Genomic DNA, 12,034 nt, shown 5'->3' with positions numbered 1-12,034 from the left:
GGGTGTCGGCAGCGCGATGGGGAACGGGCGGCCGCCGTAGCCCTAGGAGGTAGTCGGCCAAGGTGTAGTTGCGCAGTGCTGGGCACCTGAGGACCCCTGGCCTCGGTGAGGTGCGTGTCTGTGCGTCTGAAACAAAGGTGCTGGGTCAGCCAGCGTCCACGGGCCCTGTGAGAAATCCGCTGTGCCATTTGCGCTACCCCTGAAGAGTAAATAAGAGCACCGGTGCCGTGCAGGTGGCACAGTGGCTGGGGGGGTAGGCCAATTCTTTTGGTAGGCTACCTACCTGCCGTTACCCAGAACGTGATGGGGTGCTCTGGCTGAGATTCTGGCAAAGGTGAGCTCAGTGAGGTGACCAAAGAGTTAAAGCTTTTTCACGTCACAGTTCCAGGGCCTAATATTAGAGCTGCATATGTGTAAGTACTCAGGACTGAAGAGAGCCACCTAAAAATTGTTACTCATGTAGACTGTGCAGGATCTCAGGAAGTTTTGGCTACAATCTTGTCCGCTTCTCTCTCTTAGTACCAGAATAGAAAAATCCCAAACTGGCACAGGATGAGCTGTCATTGTGTTGCCTTCTGGGCAAAGCTGCTTATTTTTTCTCTTTGAACTGCAAACTGGCATGGAAAATGGATCAAGGGATATGAGTCTGGTGTGTAATGCAGTAAAGCATCAAGAAAATTCTGCTTTGATGTTCAAGTAGTGACTTGGAACTATTCTGTAAGACGACCTTTACAGACAAAACTCTCATCTATAAGGCTGACTATAAAAAGTAAATTTGCTGCTTGCAGAAAGGATAAAATTGACAACAGAAGGAACAAAGTTTTGTTTGTTCATATACTTCATGAACAACAGCGATAGATGATTCTTCATCCTGCCCGTGACCCAGTGGCAACTCTTAGCTTAGGAAGGTAGCTGTTTCACCATGATAACCAATTCTCTGCCTTTCTGCCTCAAATTGATAAGGTCGCTTTTGAACATTATGATATGTGTAGAATGGATATGAAAAGGACTATCCACCATTACAAAATTCATAAGCAGTTTCAAAGTGGAACCTAAATTTGGAACCTCTTTAAAAGTTCTACAGATTCAGTCCCTGTGATCCTTGCTCTGCTGCAGCTTTTGAGTGCAACAGCAGCATGTGAGGCCATCTGTAAAGAGAAATTACGAAGTAAGGTTAGTACCTTTGTACAGTCTTTTAGTAGCATCAAAGTTAAATATGTTTTACATTGACCCTCTAAATTTGTCTTCTTTTTTTCTTTTTTAAATTCCTCATAGTGTTGAGCAGGTAGAGAGAAGCAAAGACTTCTTCCCCTCCCCCCCGCCTTAGTTTTAGTTGTGGATTAACCTGCACTGTGGTCTCACTGAGATAAACTGTGATTGTTTTCCCTTTGAATTCCAGTTTCTATTAAGATTGTGTAGGGACTGTAAACACTTGGTTTGTAGACACAAATGTCACATGGTTCCCATTTAAAGGTTGCTTTGCAAATTTGAGTGCTTCATGATTGAAGAGGTATTGTTAGGGGAAGTCTCTTGAAAAGATCTAGAGTTATTAATAGGAGTGGAGGCTATTAAAATTTCACGATGACTTGATTCTTCTAACTTCCACAGATAGCAGTATTTCCAGGTCGTGTATCATAGTAGCAAATTTAACTGAACCCTTGTTGTCTGAAAGGTCATACTGTTACCGAGGCAGGTGTGAGGGAGTTGAAGTTTTGCAGCAGTCATTGGCTGCTGAGACATGAATTGGAACATGTGTAACTTGCATGAAATTACATAAAGTGCTTCTGAGTATATGCTATGTGTAACTCAGTTGCAAAATAAATTGCTGCAATTTGTTTCTTGATTTTTTTTTTATTTTTTTTTTTTAAAAAAAAGTACTGTGATCAAACAACACTTAGGAACACCTACGGGAAAAGAAGTGTGGTTATATACAGTTTTCCAGTATTGCTGTCTATCTTTGCTGTCCCTGGATTTTGGTAATACCTCCATATTTATCTGAACAGGTGGTCAGTCATTCTTCAGCCGAAAGGACTCCATCCGAACCATCTACACATCTCTGCATAATGAGCTGAAGAAGGTGGTGGCAACGGGTCGCAATGCACTAGGAGGAACAGCTCCTCACTTGGAAGAGCTGCTTTCTCACCTGTCTGAACAGCTCTGTTTTTTTGTTCAGGCTCGGATGGAAATTGCTGACTTCTATGAAAAAATGTACACGCTCAGCACCCAAAAGTTCATTAACTCTGAGGAACTGGTAAACATTTTGGAATCCATCTTAAAGAAATACAGCTCAAGGTCAGTGCTTATTTGCTGGCAGTAAGTACTCAAACATATGATCTGTAATAAATTATGTTGAGGTTCAAAGCAAGCCTAAAGACTTTGCTGTCCTTTGACTGCTGAGCAGCAGAGCCCCTTGCATGAATTCATGCACGAAGTCAATGCTGGTCAGCAACATCAGATGCGAGAAGTCTCAAAACACTTTGATTCCTCTGAAGAAGACAAATTAAAAAGGGAGTGTTTCTGCTCATTATGTTCTAGGAGCCATCCTCCCTATTCCTTCATTAATACTCTTCATGTTCATATTCGGCAGAGGGGAAGGGTCATTTTCCTTATAAAAGATGTAAGACTTCTTGTGCTTTTTCATTAGGAGTGGAGGGGAAACAAGACTTAATTCCATATGGACTTCAGTAAAATTGATACGTAAATAAAACAGATATTTGGGCAACAATTTTACTTTTAGACTAGAATATATGTCTGCTTAATTCTAAAAATTACACCATTGCTATTTGGCTACCTAGAAGGGTTTTATGGTGCTCTGTTATCACTTGGAATAATAGAATACCAGGTTGGAAGGGACCTCAAGGATCATCTGGTCCAGCCTTTCTAGTTAAGAGCACAGTCTAGACAAGATGGCCCAGCACCCTGAGAGGCACTTTACTTGAGAGGTATTGGAGCCAGTGGAAGGGGCACCTCTGAATCTTTGGTCCCTGCCATTATGGTTTCTTGAAGTTAAGATCTAATAGTTCCTGTTACAAGAATCCTGGGGTGTTTTTAAATGACTCTGGAGTGGGTATTTCACATCTAACACATTAAAAAGAGTTTTTGAATGCTTGTCAACAGAATCAAGTTCTAGCTCTTTATTTTAAAGCAGAACAAGGTAGCCATTATAGAAAGGCAACTTTCAAATGTAGTTGAAGTTTTTAAGATCTTTGTTAGTGAAATAGTGTCTAAGATGACATTTTGGGGAGAATATTCCAAGGTCTTATTTTTTCAGTTTGATTTTTAAAGTGTACACCTACGAAAAATCAGAATAATTCAGTGCTGCTTTCTGACATTCCAAATTAAGCACTGTAGCTGACTCTCTTATTTATTTTAGGAATAACTTAGGCAAATTGCTGTGTAATTTTGCTATTTGAAAACCAAAGCTAGTCTATATGATCTGACTAGCGATCGTTTTGCGATTCTTGGTTTGTGAACCCTTACAATATCAGGGCTGTTAGTCCAATGAAAAATGAAACATGTTTTTTCCTTGGTGCAATAAACATAAAAGAGTAAATGGAGGTAAGCTTTTTTTTTAAAAGTTGATTTATGTTGTACACTAACCATTTCTATCTGTTCTGATCATGTGCTGAGTCAACAGCACTGTTAAAAATCTGAAAACCAAACCTGATACTTTGACAAAGTAACTGGAGACTGTTATATATGAAATGTTTTGCTACGCTATTTAAAGAAGTTTTAGTGACACCTCTGTACTTCTAAAGCATTATTATAACCTCTTGGGGAAAAAAAAAGCAATGTCTCCCTGGGAAAAATACTGATGATCTTGCTTTAGGTTAATGAGCAGTCTCTAAGATGGAGGCATTCTAAAATGCTGTTAGAGCTGATTCAGTAGCTGCTGTGTGGTCCTCCCCAGTCACGTACAGAATATTTCTGAAAAAAAATGGGGGTAATGGTATCTTCCTTTAGTCCTTCCTTTAGTTTCTTCATATCTTGAATCAGTTTCTGGGGGCTGCTGTGTTGATGTGTCGCTGGCTGGTGGGCATTTCTGGTTTATGGTCTGTTGACCCGCTCAGATGAAAGGTTAAATAAACTCATCCTTACCCAGTCTCTTCCCTCCATCAATATATTTCTCACTTGTAATTGAGGATGTGTGCCATTATTTCAGCCAACTGTGCTAAAGCCAGACGGGGCATCTGTTCTGTAGATAGGTTCTGGCCTTGGTTTCTCGCCTTTATATCTAAAAATACTGTTCAGATAACGTAGAGTGAATAACTGCTTGCTGGTAAAGGAATGACAGAATTAATTGACTGTCAACAGTCAAGTCATATTGTCTGTGTATGAAAAATCATTAACTCTTGAACAGTTTGAAGCTATTTTGTTGTACACTTGTACACAGCCAAACTAGACATTTTCCTCCCTGTTCTTCTATAGAATACAGCTGGAGAAATAACTTTTCCTGAATTTTTTAACTGTTGGTTTGAGTGGGATCTAACTGAAATAATTAAAAGAACATCAGAAGCAGGATCCTTTAAAAACTTAGCATAAAATAAGTAACTAGTAAACCTATTCTTATATAATAATTTTTAAGTCTTAAATGTTTTTCATTTAGTCAGTATTTTGTAGATGCATGCACGTATGACCTATAGAAGGAAATAAAAAGCTGTAGGAAAATCAGGCTGCTTCATGGTCTGCAAAACAAAACTCTTCTGAGAATGATTAGGGGGAAAAATCAAATTTCCAATGTGTTTATAAGTTCTTAACACTCTGGCTTATTGAAAGGTTGTAGAAACCTGCCTGTTTTACGTGATACTGAGCTCAGTCGGATGATTCTGTGTTATGAAAGTTAATTGCAGCAGATATACTGAGTACATAGCTTGTTAGTTTACTCTGCAACCATATCAAGCTTCTCAGCTGTGGCTGAGGTGTGTATTTTTGGCTTAAAACAGTTTTGCAAATCCTGCTGTGCAGTGAAACATGAAAATAGCTATCAGCCATGAAGCAAAGTAGAATGTGAAGCTGTACATCATAACGTTAATCCAGGAGACTTGGCAGTGCTGCACTAGTAGGAATTTTTTAATTGCTTTTGAGGTTGAAGAATAACCTTCTTGATCTGACTGCAGGTGTGTTGAATACACTGTGCTAAGTGTGCACTTAATGGGAATATTTGGAATAAATAACCTTGCATAATGCTTTTTTCCCCCATTCTAATATGTGGCAACAAAACTGTTTTTCTGCTGAATACCAAAACCATTGGAAATGTATAATGTTGACTGTTAGCAGAATATTATTTTTAATTGACTCTTGTTTGTTCAAAGAAATGTAAATATACTCTGGACTTCTCAGCTCACCAAAGTAGCCAGTAATCACTGTATCTCTGCTGCTATAGCAGGTGGGTATGACGGTTGCTGACATGTACGCTGCACAGAAGGTGGCTGGTCACACGACCTAGCCTGTTTGCAGAACATGTTGCATCAACTGTTTTGTGATAGTCATAATTTCATTTTCTTCAAATAAATTTGGACTTGCATCTTAATAGCAAATCCTTTCAAGACATGTATTGTGGCTGTCAAAAAAAAGACATTTAAAAATAGTGATAAAATTGATAGACAATTTTCACAAGCCTAAGAATGAATGTTTTGGCAAGAGCTTGATGGAAAGTTGAAGAAAAAATAGTGAAGGGAGAGGGGGATGGAAACCCTAAAATTCTCATTCTCTCTTCTGGCCCACAACAAAATTAAGTGTTTTGGTTTTGAACCAAGTATTTCCAAATTGATTATATGTATTGTGTCCTGGAAGCTGAGGTGAATAATAGAGTCATTTTCACGTGTCTGAAGATCAGCTGTAAAGGTTAGAAGGATACAGTATAAACTTTGTTGTAAACCAATAACAAGACCCAGGATATTTTTCAGAAGTGAGGAGATAAGTCTGTCTTCACTTAAGTGGAAACCTCATCAAGTCTTGTGTTTGAACTATTGATTGTTCTTTGTTGGAGACCTCTTTGAGTCCTAAATGCTCATTAGGGAACACATTTACTAAAAAGGCCACTTCTGTCTTTGCTGAAGACTTGTTCTTTCTAAAGTTATGTATTTAGCTTCTGTAACTGGAATAGGTTTGCACAGTGTGAATTAAGTGTGTATTTATCGATGATGGTGTTATAAATTTACAAGTAATTTGAGTATCAAGGGAAGGGAGGTCTGGATCTGGCTCTTTCTCGTGATGTTTAGAAAAAATAAAGTGCGAAGAGAAAGCTATAGAATGGATCTATAAAATCCCACTTCATTGAGATTTGTTCTAGCAGTAGGGTCACTCTTGTGAATAAGATGTGCAGTGGCACTTCTACATGGTAGATGAGGTGGTTTGTGGGTTGTTGGTTTTTTTTTTTAACATCTGTTAAATTGAAAGCTGATCTTGACCTGAATTTTTAGTGAGAGAGAAATTGATTGTTACAGAGTCTTCATTGTGATAGGATGAAATCCTGCCAAATGTTTTTCCCCTTCATTGCTTTTAGTACACCAAGGTTTGGAGTTTGAGACCTGGTTCACTGGTAAATACAATTAATCATGGTTCTACTGACTAATTTCCCATTACAATTTTATTGTGAGTTTCAAAAAAAAAGAACAAAACGACTCAGCTTCTCTTCCTCATAGCTTCCCTATACAAACAGCAAATTTGTAACATAATTCCTTTGATTTCGTTCAATGTCTTACTGCTGTTCCAGAACTATCAAGACATATTTTACCACCAGAAGGGATTTTAAATTGGAACAAAACCACCTGAATTTAAAGAGAAATGGTGCTGTAGTAGTTCATGGATCAAAATAAACAGTGATTATTGTTGAACTGATCAAATATAACTCCCTTGCTTTGATAGAGAAATGTCTGACAGGTGTTTCTGTCAAATGCAAAGTGCTATATGCTCATTAAAGTATTTTCCCTAATTATGTTAAACGATCTTCTTTAAAATTAACAAGCGTATTTTTGGTTTACACTTTGCTTTGATGTTTGGTCTTCTGTCTGTGAATTGACGCATACTATCTGATTATTTCGCTGCGTACAGCAGTTCTCATATCTTGAATCATGTTATGTTTTCTAGATTTCATCATCCAATCCTCAGTCCTCTTGAAAGCAGTTTCCAGCTGGAAGTAGATGTGCTTGCGCACCTCTTAAAGGCTCAGGCTCAGATCTCAGAGTGGAAGTTCCTTCCATCCCTGGTCAACTTGCACACTGCTCACACAAAACTACAGACTTGGGGACAAATTTTTGAGAAACAGCGAGAGACCAAGAAGCATCTGTTTGGAGGGCAGTCTCAGAAGGCTGTGCAACCTCCACACCTCTTCCTCTGGCTGATGAAGCTCAAAAACATTCTCCTTGCCAAGTTTAGTTTTTACTTTCACGAGGCCCTTAGTCGACAAACAACAGCATCTGAAATGAAAACTTTGACTGCTAAAACAAATCCTGATTACTTTGGGAAAATTTCCAGCTTCATCCGGAAGTATGATGCCATCAACGTTTCCTTAATTTTTGACAATCGTGGATCAGAGAGTTTTCAGGGACATGGTTATCATCACCCCCATTCTTACAGGGAAGCCCCCAAAGGAGTGGATCAGTACCCTGCAGTGGTGTCTCTGCCCAGCGACAGGCCTGTTATGCACTGGCCCAATGTAATCATGATTATGACTGACAGAACCTCTGACCTCAACAGTTTGGAGAAGGTTGTTCATTTCTACGATGACAAAGTCCAAAGCACGTACTTTTTGACTCGCCCTGAACCTCACTTTACCATTGTAGTTATTTTTGAGTCCAAGAAGTCAGAAAGGGACTATCACTTCATTTCTTTTCTCAATGAAATTTCACATTCCCTTAAGAACTCCAAAGCTTTTGCGAGCTTGAAGCCTGGATCCAAAGGGTAAAATACAAACTACTTGCAAGTTGTCAAGGCAGTATGCCAGCCTTGAAGGAGCTGTAGCTTTCAAGGATTGCATAAATTCATGATTCTCAGAGTCTCATTAAAAAGGAAGCATTATTTTTAATGTTCTAAGTTCCTTTTTTTTTTTTTAAGCTAACAAGCACTTGAAGAAAAGTATTTTTGGGCAGTGCTCAGTGGGACAACTTAATTGTGGGGTGCTAAATGGCCACAGTAGGATTTTTTGTGTGGTTTCAGTATGATTTATTTTTTCAATCCAAAACTTCGTTGCCTGTATCAGAAACGAATATATGCACTTTATCTTAGTCTGATCATTGACTGACTTCAGAGTTTATTGAAAATGTGGTGAGGATGGAAGATACTATCTTTTCAGAAAACTGCATTGCCTGACAGGGATTATTTCTGGGAACTATACACTGATAGAAGGGAATATTAAAAAAAGTGAACCTGCAAGAACAAATTTGAAATAAAAATCTAAGAACCACAAAAGGCACTATTGTTAATTAACTTAGTTTTCAAATGGTTTAAAATGATAATTGAGGTCTCTGACACTCTCTGTTAAGCACCAGTCTCTATTCTGAACACGCTGTGTCATAAAGCTTTGTCATTGCTCCAGAATGCAGGCTGGGGCAAGCAAAGCTGCAGCGTGGGCTGGCAGGCCAGTATTCACTGCAGTGTTGTGACATTGTGTGTCCAGTACCAGTCTTGGCTTGGATTAACTGAAGGAGACAAGCTGAGGTTGAGCAGGTATTCTAGAAAGAACAGCTCCATGGAAAAAGCAGCAAACCTCTCTTCAAATTGTGCTTTTGTCAGGCTGCCTTATTTAAAAAAAAAAAAAAAAAAGGCAGCATGAAATTCCTGTCTTAAATGAGTTATTTTCTAATTTGCTGTTAGGGTCAACCTGGATTTGTTTTCAGATTTTTATAAGCATATAGTTTTTTCTTTCTGTTCAGTTTTAAGTAATTTCACAATTAAGCCAAATCGCTTTTGGAATTTGGATTTAAATATCTAGCCTATGCAGTACATTTACTTCATTCTAAAATGTCTTTTTCACCACTAACTTCTAGGCTCCAGGTTTGGGAAGAGTATGTTTTCTAGGTTACCGTGAAAGTGCTTTATTTGGGAAATCAGTATTTCCAAATACAATAAAAGGGTCAATTTGGCTTTTTCATTTTGTACTTGTAGCCTTATATTGCATGATTCTTCTGAGTGTTAGCTCTGCAGTTGTGCAAGCACTTTTCTGGGAGTTCAGGAGCTTTGATATGGTTCTGCTGTATGAAGTAAGTGTAGTAAAGCCAGAGCCTTAGCTGACACTGTGTAAGGCAACATCAGGTTTGTTTTAAAAGGGAGTGTAAGTCAAAATGCTGGTTTCTGTTAAGACTGAAATATAAGCTACCATTGTAGACATAGCTTTTACTGATTCCCTTTCTTTCCCACAAAAGGTTGTGGTAACTTGTCTTTCCTCTTGCTGCAAGTACCAATTTCTTTAGAATCACATCAGCATGTTCTGTTCTTGAACTGTAAGCTCTGACTTTACACTCTGCGCCAAGTAGAGCTTTCCATGCTTTGCTATAATCATACGTTTGTCTGTTGTGAAGATCTGTGCTACTGCCTTTCACCCGAAGTCTTAGTCTGACTGCAGTATCACTCAGAAGCTTAGAGACTGCTCTTTGCCATTTGGGAAGTAACAGGAGTTGCAAATATCCTGGCAACTGGAGGACACGTGGTTGTAACAGCGTTACACTTTGCATCTCGAGTCGCCCTTTTAACAGGACAGAGTTGCAAATGACGGTATTGAGAGAGTGGGACAGTGACTTTGTAATAACATTGTACTATTGACTTCCTCAGCCTGGGTAACAGAAAAGAGGCTGTCACCAGAACCGATTCCCAGTCTTCAGCAGTGTAATAAAGCGTTGCACAAATTGTGTCTGCCTCTGCAGTATTTCCCCGTTGTCCTACCTGTCTGTGGGAAGGGAGGAGAGACCGCATGTGGGTACAGACACCTTGCTCGTTTTTGAGTTGCTGGGGGCATGTTGGAAGAGGTGAAAGAGAAGTCTGCTGGCCTTTGGAGCAGACCAGCAGCTTTTATGGTTTGCTGAAATGGCTGGAGGCTGTTCCCAGTGGTTTTTATGGGGAGAGGAGAAGGAGACAACTCTGTTCAGCAGACCCAGTGGTTTGCTGCGTGCTCCTGCTGCTGTTTTTGGCAAGTAGCATCTCTGGGAGTGGGGAATGGATGCTAGGTGATGTTTCTGTGCAGGAGGAGGTGAGACTTGCTTTGTCCCTTGTTAGTGGTGGGGTTGTTTGCTCCAGTTTTCTCCGGAGGCTCTTGGGGAAGCAGCCAGAGGAGCCATCTGACTTGTAGGCGAGAATTTCTGAATATACAGGCTGATCAAGAACCAAAGGGACCCATAACCATCACTGTCCCATGGTGTGAGAAAGGAGGGAATGGGAGGGACGTGCAGACAAAACGGTGGGAGAGAATTGAGTGCTGGGGAGAGAAACTTTTGTGGAGCTGTCTCTGGGTTTCAGAGTCCCAAGGCTCTCCTTGCAAAATCTCGGCCTTAAATTATTACGAGGTGGGGAGCAGAAAATCCATGCTGTTAGGAAGCGGCTTAGATGAAAGCTGCAGGGGTGAAGCTGCAGTGAGATAAACTGCACCACAGAATCGATATCAAACTGCAGAACTGAGGTGTGCTATGACCAAAAACTAAGTGTGGGTGTGAGTATGTGTGTGTGGAGTGAGTATTTGCAGATTTGTTAGCTCCATGCAGACTTACAGCACAGCTTCTTCTTGGATGCTTTGAGGAGTTTACATTTGAAATGACAAATGAGTTCTCTACAATGTAAAAATGGCTAGGGCGGTAATGAAAATCTGCCTGTTTGGGGGGAACATATATGTGGAGTAAGTAAAGGTGACCAGAAACTCAGTAACTGGAAAAAATTTGTTATCAACTTCAGTACTGGAAAGACTGATCAGTCTCTTTACCATAAGAAATGGACAACAAATGCGCTTTTGCCAAGCTGGGCGATCGTGTCCGGCAGCTTTTCCTCTCCTGCAATTCAGCAAAGGAAGATTGAAAGTACTAATGTATTTTAAAAGTCTTGTATAAATGACTGCTTTAAATGCAAGATATAAAGATGTTTATGATAACATAATGAAAACCAATGCTTCCAGACATATAGATACTGCGACTTGATGTTCTTGGCACTACTCAGATTGCAAGACTAGCAGTGTGGAAGCTTATCCTGTAGCAAATCTCATATACCTCATTACTTACCGGAGTCCATGAGGATTCTGGCAGAACATTTAGTGTAGTATCCTTTGCCTGGAAGTGAATTTGACAGCAAATGTATTCTCAGGTCTCTTACATATTTTATATTTACGTCTTGTAAGCTGTTTTCTTTCACATGCAGCGTTTGTGGAGTTTTTTTCTTGAATAAAACATCTTTCCTTTTCTCCCCCTTTGCATGAAGACATAACACGGGGAGTGGAAACATTGATATGTTTTGTATTGTGCTGCAAAGGATTGCAATATATGCACAATGCACATAATACTCAGGTTTTAACGATCTAAAAGTAACATAAATTCCTGTAATCTCTTTGAATACTAGCATTCAGTGTTTATCTAATGCACTTTAAAAAAAAAAAAAGGCTGTGCTATAAGTGGAAATAATTTTATGGCGCTCTCCCAGTTAATTACTGCTCTGGTCCACTCGTCATATATGAGCTTTTTTGAGACTCTTGTGATCATTCCAGTGGTTGTTCTTTGTTTGACATCAGTTCTATGAGGCTTCCCTGCGTACGTGTCTGTGATGCCTGCTGCCGCAGGTCAGCCTGCTGCCTTTTACTGCTCTGTGTCCTGATCTTCTTCTAACCCAGCTTTGCTTAAGAAAATCAGCAATGTGCTATGCTTCATTCCTCAAGTCCCATTTTTTGTCCCAATATCTACAACTCCTCATCTCGTAGTAAGAAGAGTGTCACGCAGTGTGGCTGGCCCTGGGCTTGCGGTTAGCTCTGTGATTGCTTCCAGAAGCGCTGGCACTAAGCTAACTAGCTTGGCTGAAACTTCAGTATTCCTGCCCTGTTTTCTCCAGAAGTCCCATTTTCAGACTC

The 12,034-nt window shown here is 39.7% G+C and overlaps 1 protein-coding gene across 1 annotated transcript; it reads left to right on the top strand.

Annotated features, from left to right (window-relative positions):
• Window positions 1–1,999: 1,999 nt before the first annotated feature.
• Window positions 2,000–11,323, top strand: CUNH12orf66 (chromosome unknown C12orf66 homolog; the record flags this gene model as incomplete). The annotated part of the gene is made up of 2 exons (XM_009634297.2): window positions 2,000–2,292; window positions 7,090–11,323. Coding segments are annotated over 2 exons (1,110 nt in total), but the record flags the coding sequence as incomplete, so codon positions are not given.
• Window positions 11,324–12,034: the final 711 nt, after the last annotated feature.

The sequence above is a fragment of the Egretta garzetta genome, unplaced genomic scaffold, assembly GCF_000687185.1.
Source record: "Egretta garzetta isolate BGI_Z169 unplaced genomic scaffold, ASM68718v1 scaffold792, whole genome shotgun sequence".
Lineage (NCBI taxonomy): Eukaryota > Metazoa > Chordata > Aves > Pelecaniformes > Ardeidae > Egretta > Egretta garzetta.
The sequence above is the reverse complement of the archived record's forward strand: the minus strand, read 5'-3'. Positions and strand labels throughout refer to the sequence as shown.